Source organism: Capra hircus, chromosome 11 (assembly GCF_001704415.2).
Source record: "Capra hircus breed San Clemente chromosome 11, ASM170441v1, whole genome shotgun sequence".
Lineage (NCBI taxonomy): Eukaryota > Metazoa > Chordata > Mammalia > Artiodactyla > Bovidae > Capra > Capra hircus.
The window spans coordinates 15,078,436-15,094,418 of record NC_030818.1 but is presented as its reverse complement, the minus strand read 5'-3'; the positions used below and the strand labels follow the sequence as shown (position 1 = coordinate 15,094,418).

General features: G+C 39.3%; 1 protein-coding gene across 5 annotated transcripts in view; it reads right to left on the bottom strand.

Moving 5' to 3' along the window:
* Nucleotides 1-15,983, bottom strand: part of TTC27 (tetratricopeptide repeat domain 27) — a 178,116-nt gene that overhangs the window by 125,121 nt on the left and 37,012 nt on the right. For all 5 annotated transcript variants that reach the window (XM_018055099.1, XM_018055101.1, XM_018055098.1 and 2 more), the window contains exons 8-9: nucleotides 11,856-11,968; nucleotides 6,894-6,960 (exon numbers count right to left, since the gene is read on the bottom strand). In XM_018055099.1, the coding sequence (XP_017910588.1) occupies nucleotides 6,894-6,960; nucleotides 11,856-11,968 (180 nt within the window). The remainder of the gene's footprint in view (nucleotides 1-6,893; nucleotides 6,961-11,855; nucleotides 11,969-15,983) is intronic.

The window sequence follows — 15,983 nt, the reverse complement described above, 5'->3', positions numbered from 1 at the left end:
CTCCCAGTCTTGTTTTTGCTGACTGTATAGAGCTTCTCCATCTTCAGCTGCAAAAAATATAATCAGTCTGATTCTGGTATTGACCACCTGGTGATGTCCATGTGTAGAGTCTTCTCTTGTGTATTGGAAGAGAGTGTTTGCTATGACCAGTGCATTCTCTTGGCAAAACTCTGTTAGCCTTTGCCCTGCTTCTTTCTGTACTCCAAGGCCAAACCTGCCTGTTACTCCAAGTATCTCTTGACTTTCTACTTTTGCATTCCAGTCTCCTATGAAGAAAAGGACATCTTTTTTTGGTGTTAGTTCTAGAAGGTGTTGTAGTCCTTCATAGAACCATTCAGCTTCAGCTTCTTCAACATTAGGTTGAGGCACAGACCTGGATTACTGTGATAGTGAATGGTTTGCCCTGGAAATGAACCAAGATCATTCTGTTGCTTTTGAGACTGCATTTAAGTACTGCATTTAGGATTCTTTTGTTGACAATGAGGGCTACTCCATTTCTTCTAAGGGACTCTTGCCCACAGTAGTAGATATAATGGTCATCTTAATTAAATTTGCCCATTCTGGTCCATTTTAGCTCACTGATTCCTAGTGTTGATGTTCACTCTTGCAATCTCCCATTTGACCACTTTCAATTTACCTTGATTCATGGACCTAACATTCCAGGTTCCTCTGCAATACTGTTCTTTATAGCATCAGACTTTACTTTCACCACCAGACGCATCCAAAACTGGGCTCTACCTGCTTTGGCTCAACCTCTTCATTCCTTCTACAGCTATTTCTCTGCTCTTCTTCAGTAGCATTTTAGGCACCTACCAACTTGGGGAGTTCATCTTTCAGTGTTATATCTTTTTGCCTTTTCATATTCATGGGGTTCTCATGGCAAGAATGCTAAAGTGGTTTGCCATTCTCTTCTTCAGTAGGAGAAGGTGGGTCATCAACAGAAAATTGGATTAAAGTTTATCCTTTTTATACACTGCTATTTCATATATTTTGCCCCAGATCTGTGGTTGTTTACAAGTGTTCACATCCAGTACATTACTCCAACATGGCTAGAAATAAGGCCACCAATAAGCATTAAGCTTAAGCCATGGTTAACTGTGAAGAAAGTTGTCCAGCAGTTACCAGAGTAGATGATGGTAAGAAGAGAGTCATGTAAGCTCCCACAAATCCTATTACTCATTCTTTCTCTGTCTATTCTTGAAATAAGATACGTACAAGTAATCTAGTTCAACTCCAGTCAAAAAATATTTTTTAAGCCTTTGTTTAAAACTAGTTTACCGACAAACTGAAACAAAGCATACCCATCTCCTCCTTCTCTAAAAGCTACCAAGTTATCACCCAGATATAGCTACAAGGCCCATGATCAGAACACCTGTTAAATTAAAATGCATGAGTAACACCTGAGGGGACAAGTATTCAAACCAGAAAGAAAATCAAAATCCTGGGTTACCCCACTTAATACAGACAGACATGTCATCATGTAACATGAGGACAAACTATCAGAAGTATCATGGCTATCTTGCAGTTATATCGCCTATCTTAAAAAATTAAAATTAAGAAGTAAGTATACCCTAAAGCTCCTCTTGATGAAAGTGAAAGAGGAGAGCGAAAAAGTTGGCTTAAAGCTCCACATTCAGAAAACTAAGATCATGGCATCTGGTCCCATCACTTCATGGCAGATAGATGGGGAAACAGTGGAAACAGTGGCTGACTATTTTTTTGGGCTCCAAAATCACTGCAGATGGTGACTGCAGCCATGAAATTAAGAGACGCTTACTCCTTAGAAGGAAAGTTATGACCAACCTAGATAACATATTGAAAAGTAGAGACATTACTTTGCCAACAAAGGTCCGTCTAGTCAAGGCTATGGTTTTTCCTGTGGTCATGTATGGATGTAAGAGTTAGACTGTGAAGAAAGCTGAGTGCTGAAGAATTGATGCTTTTGAACTGTGGTGTTAGAGAAAACTCTTGAGAGGCCCTTGCAGTCCCTGCAAGGATATCCAAACAGTCCATTCTAAAGGAGATCAGTCCTGGGTGTTCACTGGAAGGACTGATGTTGAGGCTGAAACTCTAATACTTTGGCCACCTCATGTGAAGAGTTGACTCACTGGAAAAGACCTTGCTGCTAGGAGGGATTGAGGGCAGGAGGAGAAGGGACGACAGAGGATGAGATGGCTGGATGGCATCACCAACTCAATGGACATGAGTTTGAGTGAACTCCGGGAGTTGGTGATGGACAGGGAGGCCTGGCATGTTGCGATTCATGGGGTAACAAAGAGCCGGACACGACTGAGCGACTGAACTGAACTGAATACCCTAAAAGAAAAAAAAGTATCATTTTTATTTGTAAAAAATGGCTAGCACACTTTTGAGTTCACAGTTAAGTGATTATTAAATAGCTTTAAAATTAATAGCAGAAAGAGAAAATATATACAACATAATGTATAACTTTCAAAGGTCTTTTTCCGTTTTTCATTGACAGAGTCCTTGGGGCTTCAGGCAGACAGTCAGAAGGCAGGCTGCCAGTATCAATTCACACTTCAGCAAAACTTTTGCCAATGAAAACTGAAACACCTGTATGAATTAACTAAATTGTTCCCATTTTCAACAATGAAAGGAAATTAAAAGCATTACTGAATGTCACTGACTTGGCTCATCTGAAAGGAAATAACGTAGATAACACAGCTAATTTTAAATTATCAAGCCAATACAACATAAATGGCTCTTTAGAACAATGTGGGTTATTTTTACTATGACTCATTCAGTTTTCCTGAAATGTGAGGAAAGAATGTCTCGGAATAGCATTACATAATGACAATGTTAATAAAAAAAGGAAAGTGTACCTCTTAGGACAATCTTCTGCCACTGCTGAATTAAAACCTTTTCCCAGTGCATCTCACACATACCTCAACATGCTACACCAACTTGGAAACACTGGCAAAAATTCTTCCAGAAAAGAGATTTCACCACTGTTTTAGTAAACTTTAGGACAGTTGATGAAAACTGAACAAAATTCAGGACCAATAAGCCACTCATTTGGTTCCTAAGTATTTATCAGATGGCCACTAACTGTGGTTCCTGTCCCTCCAAGTGCTCACAATCCTCTGGTAGGGGTAGTGAAATTTCTACTGGACTTGCTCTCCAACAGAGAGAGACACCTCATAGTCTCAAGAGTTCACTACTCCAGACCCCAGATACCATGCTGCAGCCAGAGTAGAGAGATGGATGCTCAGGAAAAGGACGTGGCTTCTCTCCTCTCTATTCCCTTCTCTTCCACATCTACAGCCAGTTCCAAACAGCCCTTATCCACTTAGGAATTCCTATTCCTTGAAAACAGTAGTATGCTCCTAAAAACCACCGACCAGATAACCTGACTCACCACTGACTGCTATGGGGGCATGAGGTTCTATCTACCACTCTGAAGAATTTTCGGACACATTCTGTAATTTGACCCTAAGAACAAGTTTTCAGTGCCGAGGGAGGGACACATGCTGTCCCTCATTTTACAGAAGAGAAAGATGAGAAGGACACACCAGGTATCAATTATATACTAGGTTGTCATACTACCTACACCAGAGAACTAAGTGGAGTAGCGCAGCTCCAGTTCCTGGTTCAGTATACTTCATTCATTCCCGTATTCTGCATACTTCTCTTGAGCAAGAACTATGAGCAAAGCTTTGTAGCGGACCTTGTAGAAGACCCAGAGAAGGACAGAGACCGTCCCTAAATCTGGAAGTTTAGAGTCTTAAGGGAAGATAAGACATACACATAAATAATTACAGTGAGCCCAAATATGATCTTTGTTAAAAGAGAATTCAGAAGCAAGGTAGCAGCTAAAAGTGGTCCCTTTTGCCTCAGACACTCCTCAGCAGTTATACAGGACATAAATAAAGGATATTTATGTACAGGATATACAGTTACTTAGGATTTAAATTTTAGTAAAATTATTGAAACCAGGGGCCATTTACAATTCACCTTATTATCTGCTTCAGAATCACGCACAGGAAGGGTGGAAAGACTGAATGACTAAAGGAGAGCTGACTTGGGTTTTTCTGGAGTATTCTGTAGCTTCACTTGGGACAAGGAATGGAATGGGTATTACACAGCCCAAAGTATGCATGGGACTCCTCAGAGCTCTCCTCACTCTTAAGTTCCTTGCCTTCCTTCTCATCAATTAAAAATTTATTTGGCATTAACCAACTCATCTCTTCGAAAGTGTTAGGACTGGCACTATGGAGCACTTTCACTGAACAGTTTTTCCTGAAAAAGACATCAGTTCTCAGGTCAGCGCTGACTTGGAGGAGATCGAGAGGAGAAGAGCAAAACAATCATGTATCATAAAGCCCTGGGGGAAAACATAAAACCAGAGAATACAACCTTCACTGCAAGCTAGGAGGGCTGAGCTACCTACCAGCAAAGGCTTCTAGAGGTAATTACTTCCGCAGGATTGTACCTCACTTTACAGAGGAACAAGCACAGGGAAAGAGAAAGAAAAGGACGGGAGGACTTCTCTGGTGGCACCAGGGTCCCTAAGACTCTGCGCTCCCAATGCAGGGGACCTGGGTTCGATCCCTAGTCAGGGAACTAGATCCCATATGCCACAACTCAAGATCCAGCACAGCTTCATAAATAAATGTCTTTAATGAAAAAAAAGGGGGTGGGGACAGAAAAACGATAAGAAAAGAAGAAATATATCACATCCACAAAAAGCACTAAAAACTCAGTTAACTGCTTGAATGTGATGAGAGTACTTTCATGTCATTTCAGGTTAACTGTGGACAATCTATATTCCACAATAATGTGCTTATGAAGCCAATCCCAAGAAGATGTTTCTGTGACCACCTTCCCATGAGAGGCCAACAGGAACACTTCCTGTCATAGGCTGCATCCTGTCTACCTCTGTCATCTGAATAAGCCCAGGCGCCCAGGCCATCACTTACCAGCTACACACCAGTGACTGTCCCCATCCAGCTCTGTACTTCCCGACACTGACTCAAGACTCCCACCACACCAGACCCCGTGTGTCCTTCCTGGTGCCTCACATCAGGAAGACTTGTGTTCAACATCACCTTCCCATGAAGATGCTCCCCCACCGTCTCGCCTAAAACAGCCACCCCTCACCCATTCTTACTCCGCTACACTGTTTTCTGTTTACAATAAGTACTTCTGTCAGATATCTGTCTTTGTCTACCATGTATTTCCCTCACAAGAATGTAAACTGATGAAAATTCCAAGAGGGAAAAGGCTGCTATATCCTCAATAACCAGCACAATGTCTTAGTTTTAAGTATTAAGGCGTGTGTTAAGTATTCAACCTATGTTGAACAAGTAAATAAGAGGTGCATAATATTTTTTAAAATATATCTTTTAAAAAAGGTTTAACACTTTACTTGTCAAATTCCTTACCATTTATGTAACAACTAATTAGGGGCATTCCACATAGTTACCTAAACACACATATGCTATAATGAAAATCAGCCGATTTCTAACAATACTGAAGTGGGAAACTACAACAGGCACTCAGAGGACTCAGAAGATTAACATCAACCAGTTCTCAAACTGTATGTAGGACACAGTAACTTGCAAAATTTCTTTTACAGCACAAAGTAAGCTAGCCTTTCTTTCTACCAGATAAAAGTACTTTAGTTCTGCCTTATCTGAAAAATAACAAAGGAAGAAAACACCAGAATTCTAACTTGATCCCTAACTATGATAATAAAAATGCCTTTGAAAAAATGATGTATCTTGAGCAACTTGGGTTCATTAAAGATGTGTGTATCTTTCTATCTATAAAGCTAAAGATACCAACTGCCCTCTTGTTCTGTGGCTTTCCTCTTCTGAAAAGCCTTCTTTGATATCAAACCCTCAAACATCTATTCTCCTATCTTTCCTTTTCACGGCCATTTTTTCCAATTGTGGTCTTTATCTATCAACTTTATTTTCTCACATACCATTCTCTCCTTATTTCTCTGCAGTGAGGTGACTACCCAGCTATTTCACCAAACTTGTCATAGAGATAAGCAATGCACTCCAGCCATCAAATTCCTCCTGACTGCTCTCCACCGCTGAACACTGACAAGTGCCCCTTGCTCTCGACACTGTCTCCTGCCTGAGCCTCCATAAACCAGGCTATCCGGTTTCTGCCCCTCGCTCTCTGAACCCCTCGGTCCCACCCTATCCATGAAGCATCACCCTCAAATTTTAACCAAAAGAGTTGCACATTACACTGGCTTTGAAGTAAAGATTCAGCTCTTGCTCTGTCACTTCATTTACTCAGTCAACAAGTATTAATCAAGCACATATTATGTGCAAGATACTGGACTCGGCCCTGCAAAGATCAAACAAAGAACAAGAAATATTTATTCGCTGCCCTTAAATTCAAGCAAGTACAAACAAAAATGCTTACGTCTGTAGAGAACAGACCGGCAGACACAGTGTGGAAAGGAAAGGGTGGGACAAATTGAGAGAGAAGCATTGAAATATATACATTATTATATGTAAAACAGCCAGCCAGTGGGGATTTGATGCAATGCAGGGAGCTCAAACCCAGGGCTCTCTGACACCTAGAGGGGTGGGATGGAGGAGGTGGCAGGAGGGAGGCAGCATGTGTAAGCCTATGGCTGAGTCATGTTGATGTATGGCAGAAACCAACACAACAGTGTAAAGCAATTATCTTCCAATTAAAAATAAAGAAAAATTTTAAAATGCTTATGTCTAAATCAGCATCAAGATATATGCAGCTTGGAAACTAAAATGATAAGCTTTTTTTTCTGCCTTAATTTCCTTAGGTGACAGTATTTCAATGAGCAATCTGAGGCAAGAACATACCAGAGGCAAAATAATTTACAAGGGAAAAAAAAAAAAAAAAACAGAAAGGAAAAAGACATTACTTACTGATGTAAATGCCAGCAGTTCCTCTTCAGTTAACTTATGCACTGGGTTATTCTTCTGGAAATCTGTGCTTTAAATTTAAAAAATTAATAAAAGCAAATCAATTCCAGAATGCATATCATAATGAATGAAATACAATTTTTAAAGAGGCAAGTAAACTATATTCATATATTTGAAAGCACATTCAGTTCAGTTCAGTCGCTCAGTTGTGGCCAACTCTTTGTGACCCCATGAACCACAGCACACCAGACCTGTCCATCACCAACTCCCAGAGTCCACCCAAACCCATGTCCATCGAGTTGATGATGCCATCCAACCATCTCATCCTCTGTTGTCCCCTTCTCCTCTTGCCCTCAATCTTTCCCAGCAAATGAGTCATCTCGTCGCCTCAGGTGGCCAAAGTATTGGAGTTCCAGCCTCAACATCAGTCCTTCCAATGAACACCCAGGACTGATCTCCTTTAGAATGGACTGGTTGGATATCCTTGCAGTCCAAGGGACTCTCAAGAGTCTTCTCCAACACCACAGTTCAAAAGCATCAATTCTTCGGTGCTCAGCTTTCTTTATAGTCCAACTCTCACATCCATACATGACCACTGGAAAAACCATAGCCTTGACCAGACGGACCTTTGTTGGCAAAGTAATGTCTCTGCTTTTGAATACGCTGTCTAGGTTGGTCATAACTTTCCTTCCAAGGAGTAAGCATCTTTTAATTTCATGGCTGCAATCGCAATCTGCAGTGATTTTGCAGCCCAGAAAAATAAAGTCACCCACTGTTTCCACTGTTTCCCCATCTATCTGCCATGATTCATGGGACCAGATGCCATGATCTTAGTTTTCTGAATGTTGAGCTTTAAGTCAACTTTTTTACTCTCCTCATATAATATTATTGTATTATTTACAAATGTAGAGATGACTGTGCCAAAGATAAGCACAAAAGTAATAAAATGCTAACAAGCAAATGTGGTGGTGTACTAAATGTTAACACAATTTATTTTATAAGAAAAAAAAATCTAATCTGTGCCATTCCACAAAGAAAATGAAAATAATATGGCACCAATTCCTATTTATTAAACTCATACCAAAAAAATTACTATCACCATGAGACAGGCAAAAATTAAGAAGTTCTCAAAGAGGCAGAACAATGGGAATGCTTAGATCTTGCTGATCCAAGTATGAATAATTTTGGAAAACAATTCAGCACTGTCTTATAAAGTGAACATTCACATATCCTAACCTCAGTAATTCCAGCCTAGATATAGAGCCCACAGAAATTCAATGGCTATACTGGGAAGCATACATACAAATATCCATAGTAATATTGTGTGTAACAGGAAAAATCTGTTAACAATCCAATGTCCAAAAAGGAAATCAATACACTGTAAAATACCCAACAGAACACTACACTGCAACGTAAACTGCAGCTATATGTAACAACATGGATGAGTCATTTTAAGACATTGGTGACAGAAAAAAACAAATCACAGAAGACTACATGTAGTAACATACCACTTTCATAAAGCTGCAAGACAAATAAAATAATTGACTGAGAAGTATAAAAGACATGTGAGTAAATATATTTTTTGAAAAGGAAAGAAAATGACAAAGACAAAATTTAGGCCATTGATTACCTTTTAAGACAGAAGGAAGATGAAATGGGAAAGAAGCACACAGACTGAGCTAATGGTATTTGCAATCTTCAAGTTTGTTTTTTTTTTTTTTAATTTTTTTACTTTATTTTACTTTACAATACTGTATTGGTTTTGCCATACATTGACTTGAATCCACCACGGGTATACATGCGTTCCCAAACATGAACCCCCCTCCCACCTCCCTCCCCATAACATCTCTCTGGGTCATCACCGTGCACCAGCCCCAAGCATGCTGTATCCTGCATCGGACATAGACTGGCGATTCGTTTCTCACATGATAGTATACATGTTTCAATGCCATTCTCCCAAATCATCCCACCCTCTCCCTCTCCCTCTGAGTCCAAAAGTCCATTATACACATCTGTGTCTTTTTTATTGTCTTGCATACAGGGTCATCATTGCCATCTTTCTAAATTCCATATATATGTGTTAGTATACAGTACTGGTCTTTTTCTTTCTGGCTTACTTCACTCTGTATGGATCTGTGTTATTATTACATTATATAACTTATGTTTATATATTATATAAGTTATTTTGTTCAGTTCAGTTCAGTCGCTCAGTCGTGTCCAACTCTTTGCGATCCCATGAATCGCAGCACGCCAGGCCTCCCTGTCCATCACCATTTCCCGGAGTTCACTCAGACTCACGTCCATCGAGTCCGTGATGCCATCCAGCCATCTCATCCTCAGTCGTCCCCTTTTCCTCCTGCCCCAATCTTGTAGTCCAAGGGACTCTCAAGAGTCTTCTCCAATACCACAGTTCAAAAGCATCAATTCTTTGGCGTTCATATTATTTGTATTAAGAATGAAAATAAAATTCAAAATTCTGTTCTACCTGCTGGGATGCTATAAGAACCATAAAACTTCCCTTCTCTGATACCCTTGCTAATGGTGCAGAATGTGAATTCATTTATTTTTGGCTGTGCTAGGTCATCACTGGTATGCAGGCTTCTCTCTAGTTGTAGGGAACAGCTGCCAGTCTCTAGCTGTGGTGCATGGGGCTCTCACTGCGCTGGCTTCTCTTGCTAGGGAGCACAGGCTCTAGGGAGTATCAGGGAGCTTCAGTACTTGCAGCATGTTGGCTCAGTAGTTGCGGTTCCCAGAATCTAGCTCTAGTGCACAGACTCAGGAGTCGTGGCCCATGGACTTAGTTGCTCCATGGCATGTGGGATCTTCCCGATCCAGGGATTGAACCTGTGTCTCCTGCACTGGCAGTTGGATGCTTTACCACTGAGCCACCAAGGAAGTCCCAGAATGTGAATTTAATCATATATATATTTTTTTAATCAGACAATGCAGAGTACATCATTCGAAACACTGGGCTGGAGAAAGCACAGGCTGGAATCAAGATTGCCGGGAGAAATATCAATAACATCAGATATGTAGATAACACCACCCTTATGGCAGAAAGTGAAGAATTAAAGAGCCTCTTGATGAAAGTGAAAGAGGAGAGCGAAAAAGTTGACTTATACCTCAACATTCAGAAAATGAAGATCATGGCATCTGGTCCCATCACTTCATGAGAAATAGATAGGGAAACAGTGGAAATAGATACTGACTTTATTTTTCTGGGTGCCAAAAACACTGCAGGTGGCAACTGCAGCGATGAAATTAAAAGATACTTACTCCTTGGAAGGAAAGTTATGACCAACCTAGACAGCATACTGAAAAGCAGAGACATTACTTTGTCAACAAAGGTCTGTCTAGTCAAGGCTATGGTTTTTCCTGTGGTCATGTATGGATGTGAGAGTTGGACTGTGAAGAAGGCTGAGCACCAAAGAACTGATGCTTTTGAACTGTGGTGTTGGAGAAGACTCTTGAGAGTCCCTTGGACTGCAAGGAGATCCAACCAGTCCATCCTAAAGGAAATCAGCCCTGAATATTCATTGGAAGGACTGATGCTGAAGCTGAAACTCCAATACTTTGGCCACCTCATGCGAAGAGCTGATTCATTTGAAAAGACCCTGATGCTGGGAAAGATTGAGGGCAGGAGGAGAAGGGGACGACAGAGGATGAGATGGTTGGATGGCATCATCGACTCAATGGACATGGGTTTGGGTGAACTCCAGGAGTTGGTGATGGACAGGGAGGCCTGGCGTGCTGCGGTTCATGGGGTCACAGAGTCGGACATGACTGAGCGACTGAACTGAACTGAACTGAATCAGACAAAATTCAAATTGAGGGTAATCCTACAGAATAACTGGCTTATAAATTTCCAAAGTGTCAAGATCATAAAAGCCAAGCAAAAATGAAGAACTATTCCAAACTGACAGAAAGAATACAAACATAAATATAACACATGTTCTAGACTGGATCCTGTGCTATAAAGGAGATTATTGGGACAACCGGCAAAACTTGAATGGGGTCTGAGTACAAAGTGATAGTAAAGCATGAGTGCTAATTTCCTGATTTTTATAAATGTATTATGGCTATGCACAGAAGCTCCCTTGTTTGTTGAAGACACACACTAAAGTATTTAGTGGTGACAGAATATCACGTCAAAAAATCATTCTCAAAAAAGTCTTTTTAATGCCTTGCCCTTGCAACCTTTGCCCAAATGTGAAATTACTTTAAAACATAAAATGATGATTTGGGAGAAGGGCATTGAAACATGTATAATATCATATATGAAACAAATAACCAGTCCAGGTTTGATGCATGATACTGGATGCTTGGGGCTGGTGCACTGAGATGACCCAGAGGGATGGTACGGAGACGGAGGAGGGAGGGGGGTTCAGGATGGGGAACACGTGTATACCTGTGGCAGATTCATGTAGATGTATGGCAAAACCAATACGTTATTATAAAGTAATTAACCTCCAATTAAAATAAATAAATTTATACTAAAAAAATAAAACATAAAATGAAAAACTATTTCTACCACACATAAGGTTCTACCATACTAAAAATTCTATCCTCTGAATGTACATATACTCAAATATCAAAATATTTCATTAAGATTCTATTCAGGTAGCCTTTCCTTTCTACAGGGGATCTTCCCAACCCAGGGATTGAATCCAGGTCTCCTGCTTTGCAGGCAGATTCTTTACCAGCTGAGCCACAAGGGAAGACCAGCCAAGGCTAACAGAAAGAATTTTCTTTATGAAGAAAAGAGACGGATAAGTATACCAACTTACAGGAGATTCCTAATCTCTAACCCTTTCATTGGTTGCCCAACTCTTCTCTATCTTCATAACCGTTACAAGACTCCTTATTCATCCCGAACTCTGGGGACCTTCTTGAACAAAGATTTCCCCAACACAAGATAATCAATACCCAAGAAATTCAAGGTGGTCAAGTAAATCATTAACTTACCAGATTCCAAGGATAACAGCAAGCTCTTCAGCACATAAATCAGGCATCTGAAACTGTTCACAATCTGCTAACTTTATCTCATTTAGAACGGTATCATCATTGAGCTCAAGATTCTGGTGGAATACCAAAGAAAATATTTAAAACAAAAACTAAGTCTGATTTATTCAATAGACTATATGCAACAGACTGCTGGGTAGGATAACATTTTTTGTTTAAGATTTTACAGTGTCTATACATGGTCAATAGGCTGTTCTCCTTGTGAAACACATATATGGGGACAATTTACTGTGTAGAAATGGAAGACATGCCATCTATATATGCCAGGAATGCACTGACATCGTCAATAATAGGCAATAACTGCTGTTCCCTGTTTGATTGAGCCTAGTAGGCAAAAGCTTCTCTACTGATATTCAGATCTTTCTAATCGGTTTCTAAATCATAATCTGAAACATCGATTCCCAACTCTGTTTCTCAAGAAGATCTAGAATAGGAAAAAAATAAAACCAATTGAAAAAGAAATAAAGCCCGAAGAATTAGAGAAGTTGGTAGAGTACTTAATTTCAAGAACAACTACAAAGCCAACACAGTGTTGTAGTAACAAGACAGAAATGTAAATGAAGAGAACAGAGTCCAAAATTTCAGACCCATATTATATGGTCAACTGATTTTCAACAAGGTACCTAGATGACTCAACAAAGGAAAGTTGTTTCAATAAATGATGTTAGAAGAACTGCATATCCACTCGGGAAAAAATAATGCTCTGCCCAGATCTCATACCATACACAAGAATTAAATCAAAATGAATCACAGACCTTACTGTAAAAGCTGATAATAAAAAACTTCTAAGAAAGAAATCATAGGAGAAAAGACTCCAACTTTGGGGTAGGCAGACAGTCTTTAATTAGGATACAAAACAACTTGAACCATCAAATAAAAACTTCTGCTCTTTGAAAACACTGTTAAGAAAGTGAAAAGTCAAGCTACAGACTGAGAAAACATACTCACCAAACAAATATCTGGGAAAAGGCTTGTAATCAAAGTATGGAATTACAGCTTAATAAAAAGATAAAAAACTCAACATAAATATGAAACTTACAAAAGACCTTTTACAAAAGGTTGGCTGATCAGCAAACAAAGAGATCCTCAATAACAGTAGTCCACATGAAAATACTAATTAAAATCAGAATGAACTACTAGTACACATACATAAAACAGATAAAATTATAAGACTGACAATCCCAATTGTTGCCTAGGATCTGGGACAATTCAAGCTTTCATACATTGCTGGTAGCAATGTAAAATGGTACAACCACAAAAAATAGTTTGCTAGTTTCCTATAATAAACATATTTACCATATGAGCTCTTAGTTCCACCCCTTTGTAGTTATCGATTAGAAACTAAAACACATGTCCACGCAAAGATATGTGTGTGTGTGTGTGTGTGTGTGTGTGTGTTCATAGCAGTTTTATCTGTAATAACCCCAAACTGGAAACAACCCAAATGTCTGTCAACAGGTAAATAAATTAAAAGGAAAAATTATGCTATGCGCATTTGATGAAATTCTAATCAGCAATAAAAAGAAAGTACTGACACATACAACCACACAGACATATCTCAACTCAAAAACATCATGCTGAGCAAAAGAGGCCAGACAGAAAAGAGGACATACTTACTGTAGGATTCTAGTCACATAAAATCCTAGAAAAGGCAAACTATCTATAGTCACAAAAAGCAAGTCAATGATTATTTAGGGCCAGAGAAGGTGTGGAATTAACTGCAAAGGGACAGGATGGAATTTTCTAGGGTAATGAAATGTATCTTGACTGCAATGGTTGGGTACATGGATTTTTCAAATCCCATCCAATTATATAAGTAAAAGTTTTCTATGTGTAAGTTATAACTCAATAAAATAGATTTTTAAAAATTAATCATCAAAAGATAGTAAAGTCACAACAAGAAATCACTACACACAACTCACAAAAATGGCAAAAATTTTAAACTGATAATACCAAGCACCAGCAAGGATGCAGAGCAACTAATGCTCTCATATGCTGAGGGTGGGGATGTGAAATAGTACAGCGACTCCAGAAACCAGTTTGACCATTTCTCTAGTTAAAAATATACCTAATACAAGCCATTCTAATCCTTGGCATTTACCTGTGAAAATTAAAAACATACATTCACATGAAGACTTACACATGAATGTTCCGAACAGCTTCATTTGTAATAGCCAAAAACTAGAAACCACTCAGCTGTCTACCAACAATATGGATAAACACACTGCGGCTTATCTATACAATGAAATAATAAATACTCAGCAATAAACAGGAGCTAATTGTTGGTATTAAAACAAGGATGAATCTCAAAACACTATGCTAAGTGAAAGAAACCAGACACAGAATAGTCATACTATCTGATTCCATTTATTTGAAAGTCTATGGAAAAAAGACCAGCTCTAATCTGTGACAGAAAGCAGGGAGGGAAAGTGACTGACTGCAAAGAAGTATGGGTGACTTTTCTGCCTAATGGAAATGGTTCTGTATTTTGATTACAGTGTGGTTATGTGGGTCTATTTGTTAAAACTCACCAAACTGGATACTTAAAATAGGTGCATTTTATTTTATGTAAATTATTCCTCAATAAAATCGATTTAATTTTTTCTTCCAATTCAATAAAAGTAGCTTAAACTAGGAAGACTAAACTGTAGGCCTAGCTCTATTTATAAAGTTTTGGGAAAAGAATACAGCCTTCAACAACTCCTGACAGGAGGAACACAGAACTCCAGGCGGCTAGGCATTGAGAAAGTGCCTCTGCTTCCCTGGCCTGTACAACTTCAAAAGGCTGGGCTATTAGGCACACAGTGCACCCTGGTGGCCAACCATTTTCAACATATGCTTTTCAGAGTTTTTTTTTTAATCTACATATATAATTTTAAATTTTCTAACAGCTATACTTTAAAAAATAAATAAAAGCGATTTAACCTGGTATGTCAAAAATATTATCCCTGTAACCTTCATTAATAGAAAATTATTAATTAGATACTATACACTCTTTCATACAGTTTATGAAATCTAGTACATCTTTTACACTTTAGCACATCTAAGTTTGGACCAAGCAACTTTAGAGTGATTCATAATCATATGTGGCTACAGCACTGGATAGTGAAGCTCTACAGTACTCAAAATTCCCACCTTTTCACATCCTGATAGGGATGTATCAACCTACTTAATGATAGCCAATGTTTGTGGAGTGTCTTTATAGATATAATCGGATCCCTTTAAAAAGTGTGATGTGGGAGAAAACAAACGAGGAGGCTAAAAATATAGTAACCTTCCCAGGTTCTCAATCCAGCTAGACAATAAAGACGTGATAAGGGTCCAAGCTTCCACCTCCCAGCAAGGACTCCCCCAACTCCCCCACAGAAGGCCTGAGACAGGTCAGCCTTAGCAACAGAGCATCATTTATATGTCAGCTACAGATGGGTGATCAAAACAACTTCGATCTTCATTCAAGATTCTCTGTGTTCCTATTTAGCACTTTTTGAAATTAAAACCGGTCGGCTGCAGCACCCACTTGCCTATATGTTCTACACATTGCAAATTTAAAAGATGGCTCTACTTTAGATTCATGCCAACCTCGTAATATTCTACTGAGCCATAAAATTAGCTACAGGGATTTCCCTGGAGGTCCAGTGGTTAAAACTCTGAACTCCCAACGCAGTGGACAGGGGTTCAATCTCTGGGCAGGGAACTAAGATCCCACATGCCTCTTGACATGGCCAAAAAAAAAAAAAAAAAAAAAAACCAGCTACAGTTTTTCAGACCTACTCAAATGATGCTTATGATATTGCTACTGTATACACATCACAGGTTTGTTTCTTCTTTTGGTGTTGCCATTGCTGTGTAATAAGTGTTATATCTAGATTATTAAGCTAAAACATGAAACTGCACAGGTGTGGACTTCTGGACAGACTTAGTTTTTGCCCATCTGCTACCGCTACTGCTAAGTCACTTCAGTCGTGTCCGACTCTGTGCGACCCCATAGACGGCAGCCCACCAGGCTCCCCCGTCCCTGGGATTCTCCAGGCAAGAACACTGGAGTGGGTTGCCATTTCCTTCTCCAATGCA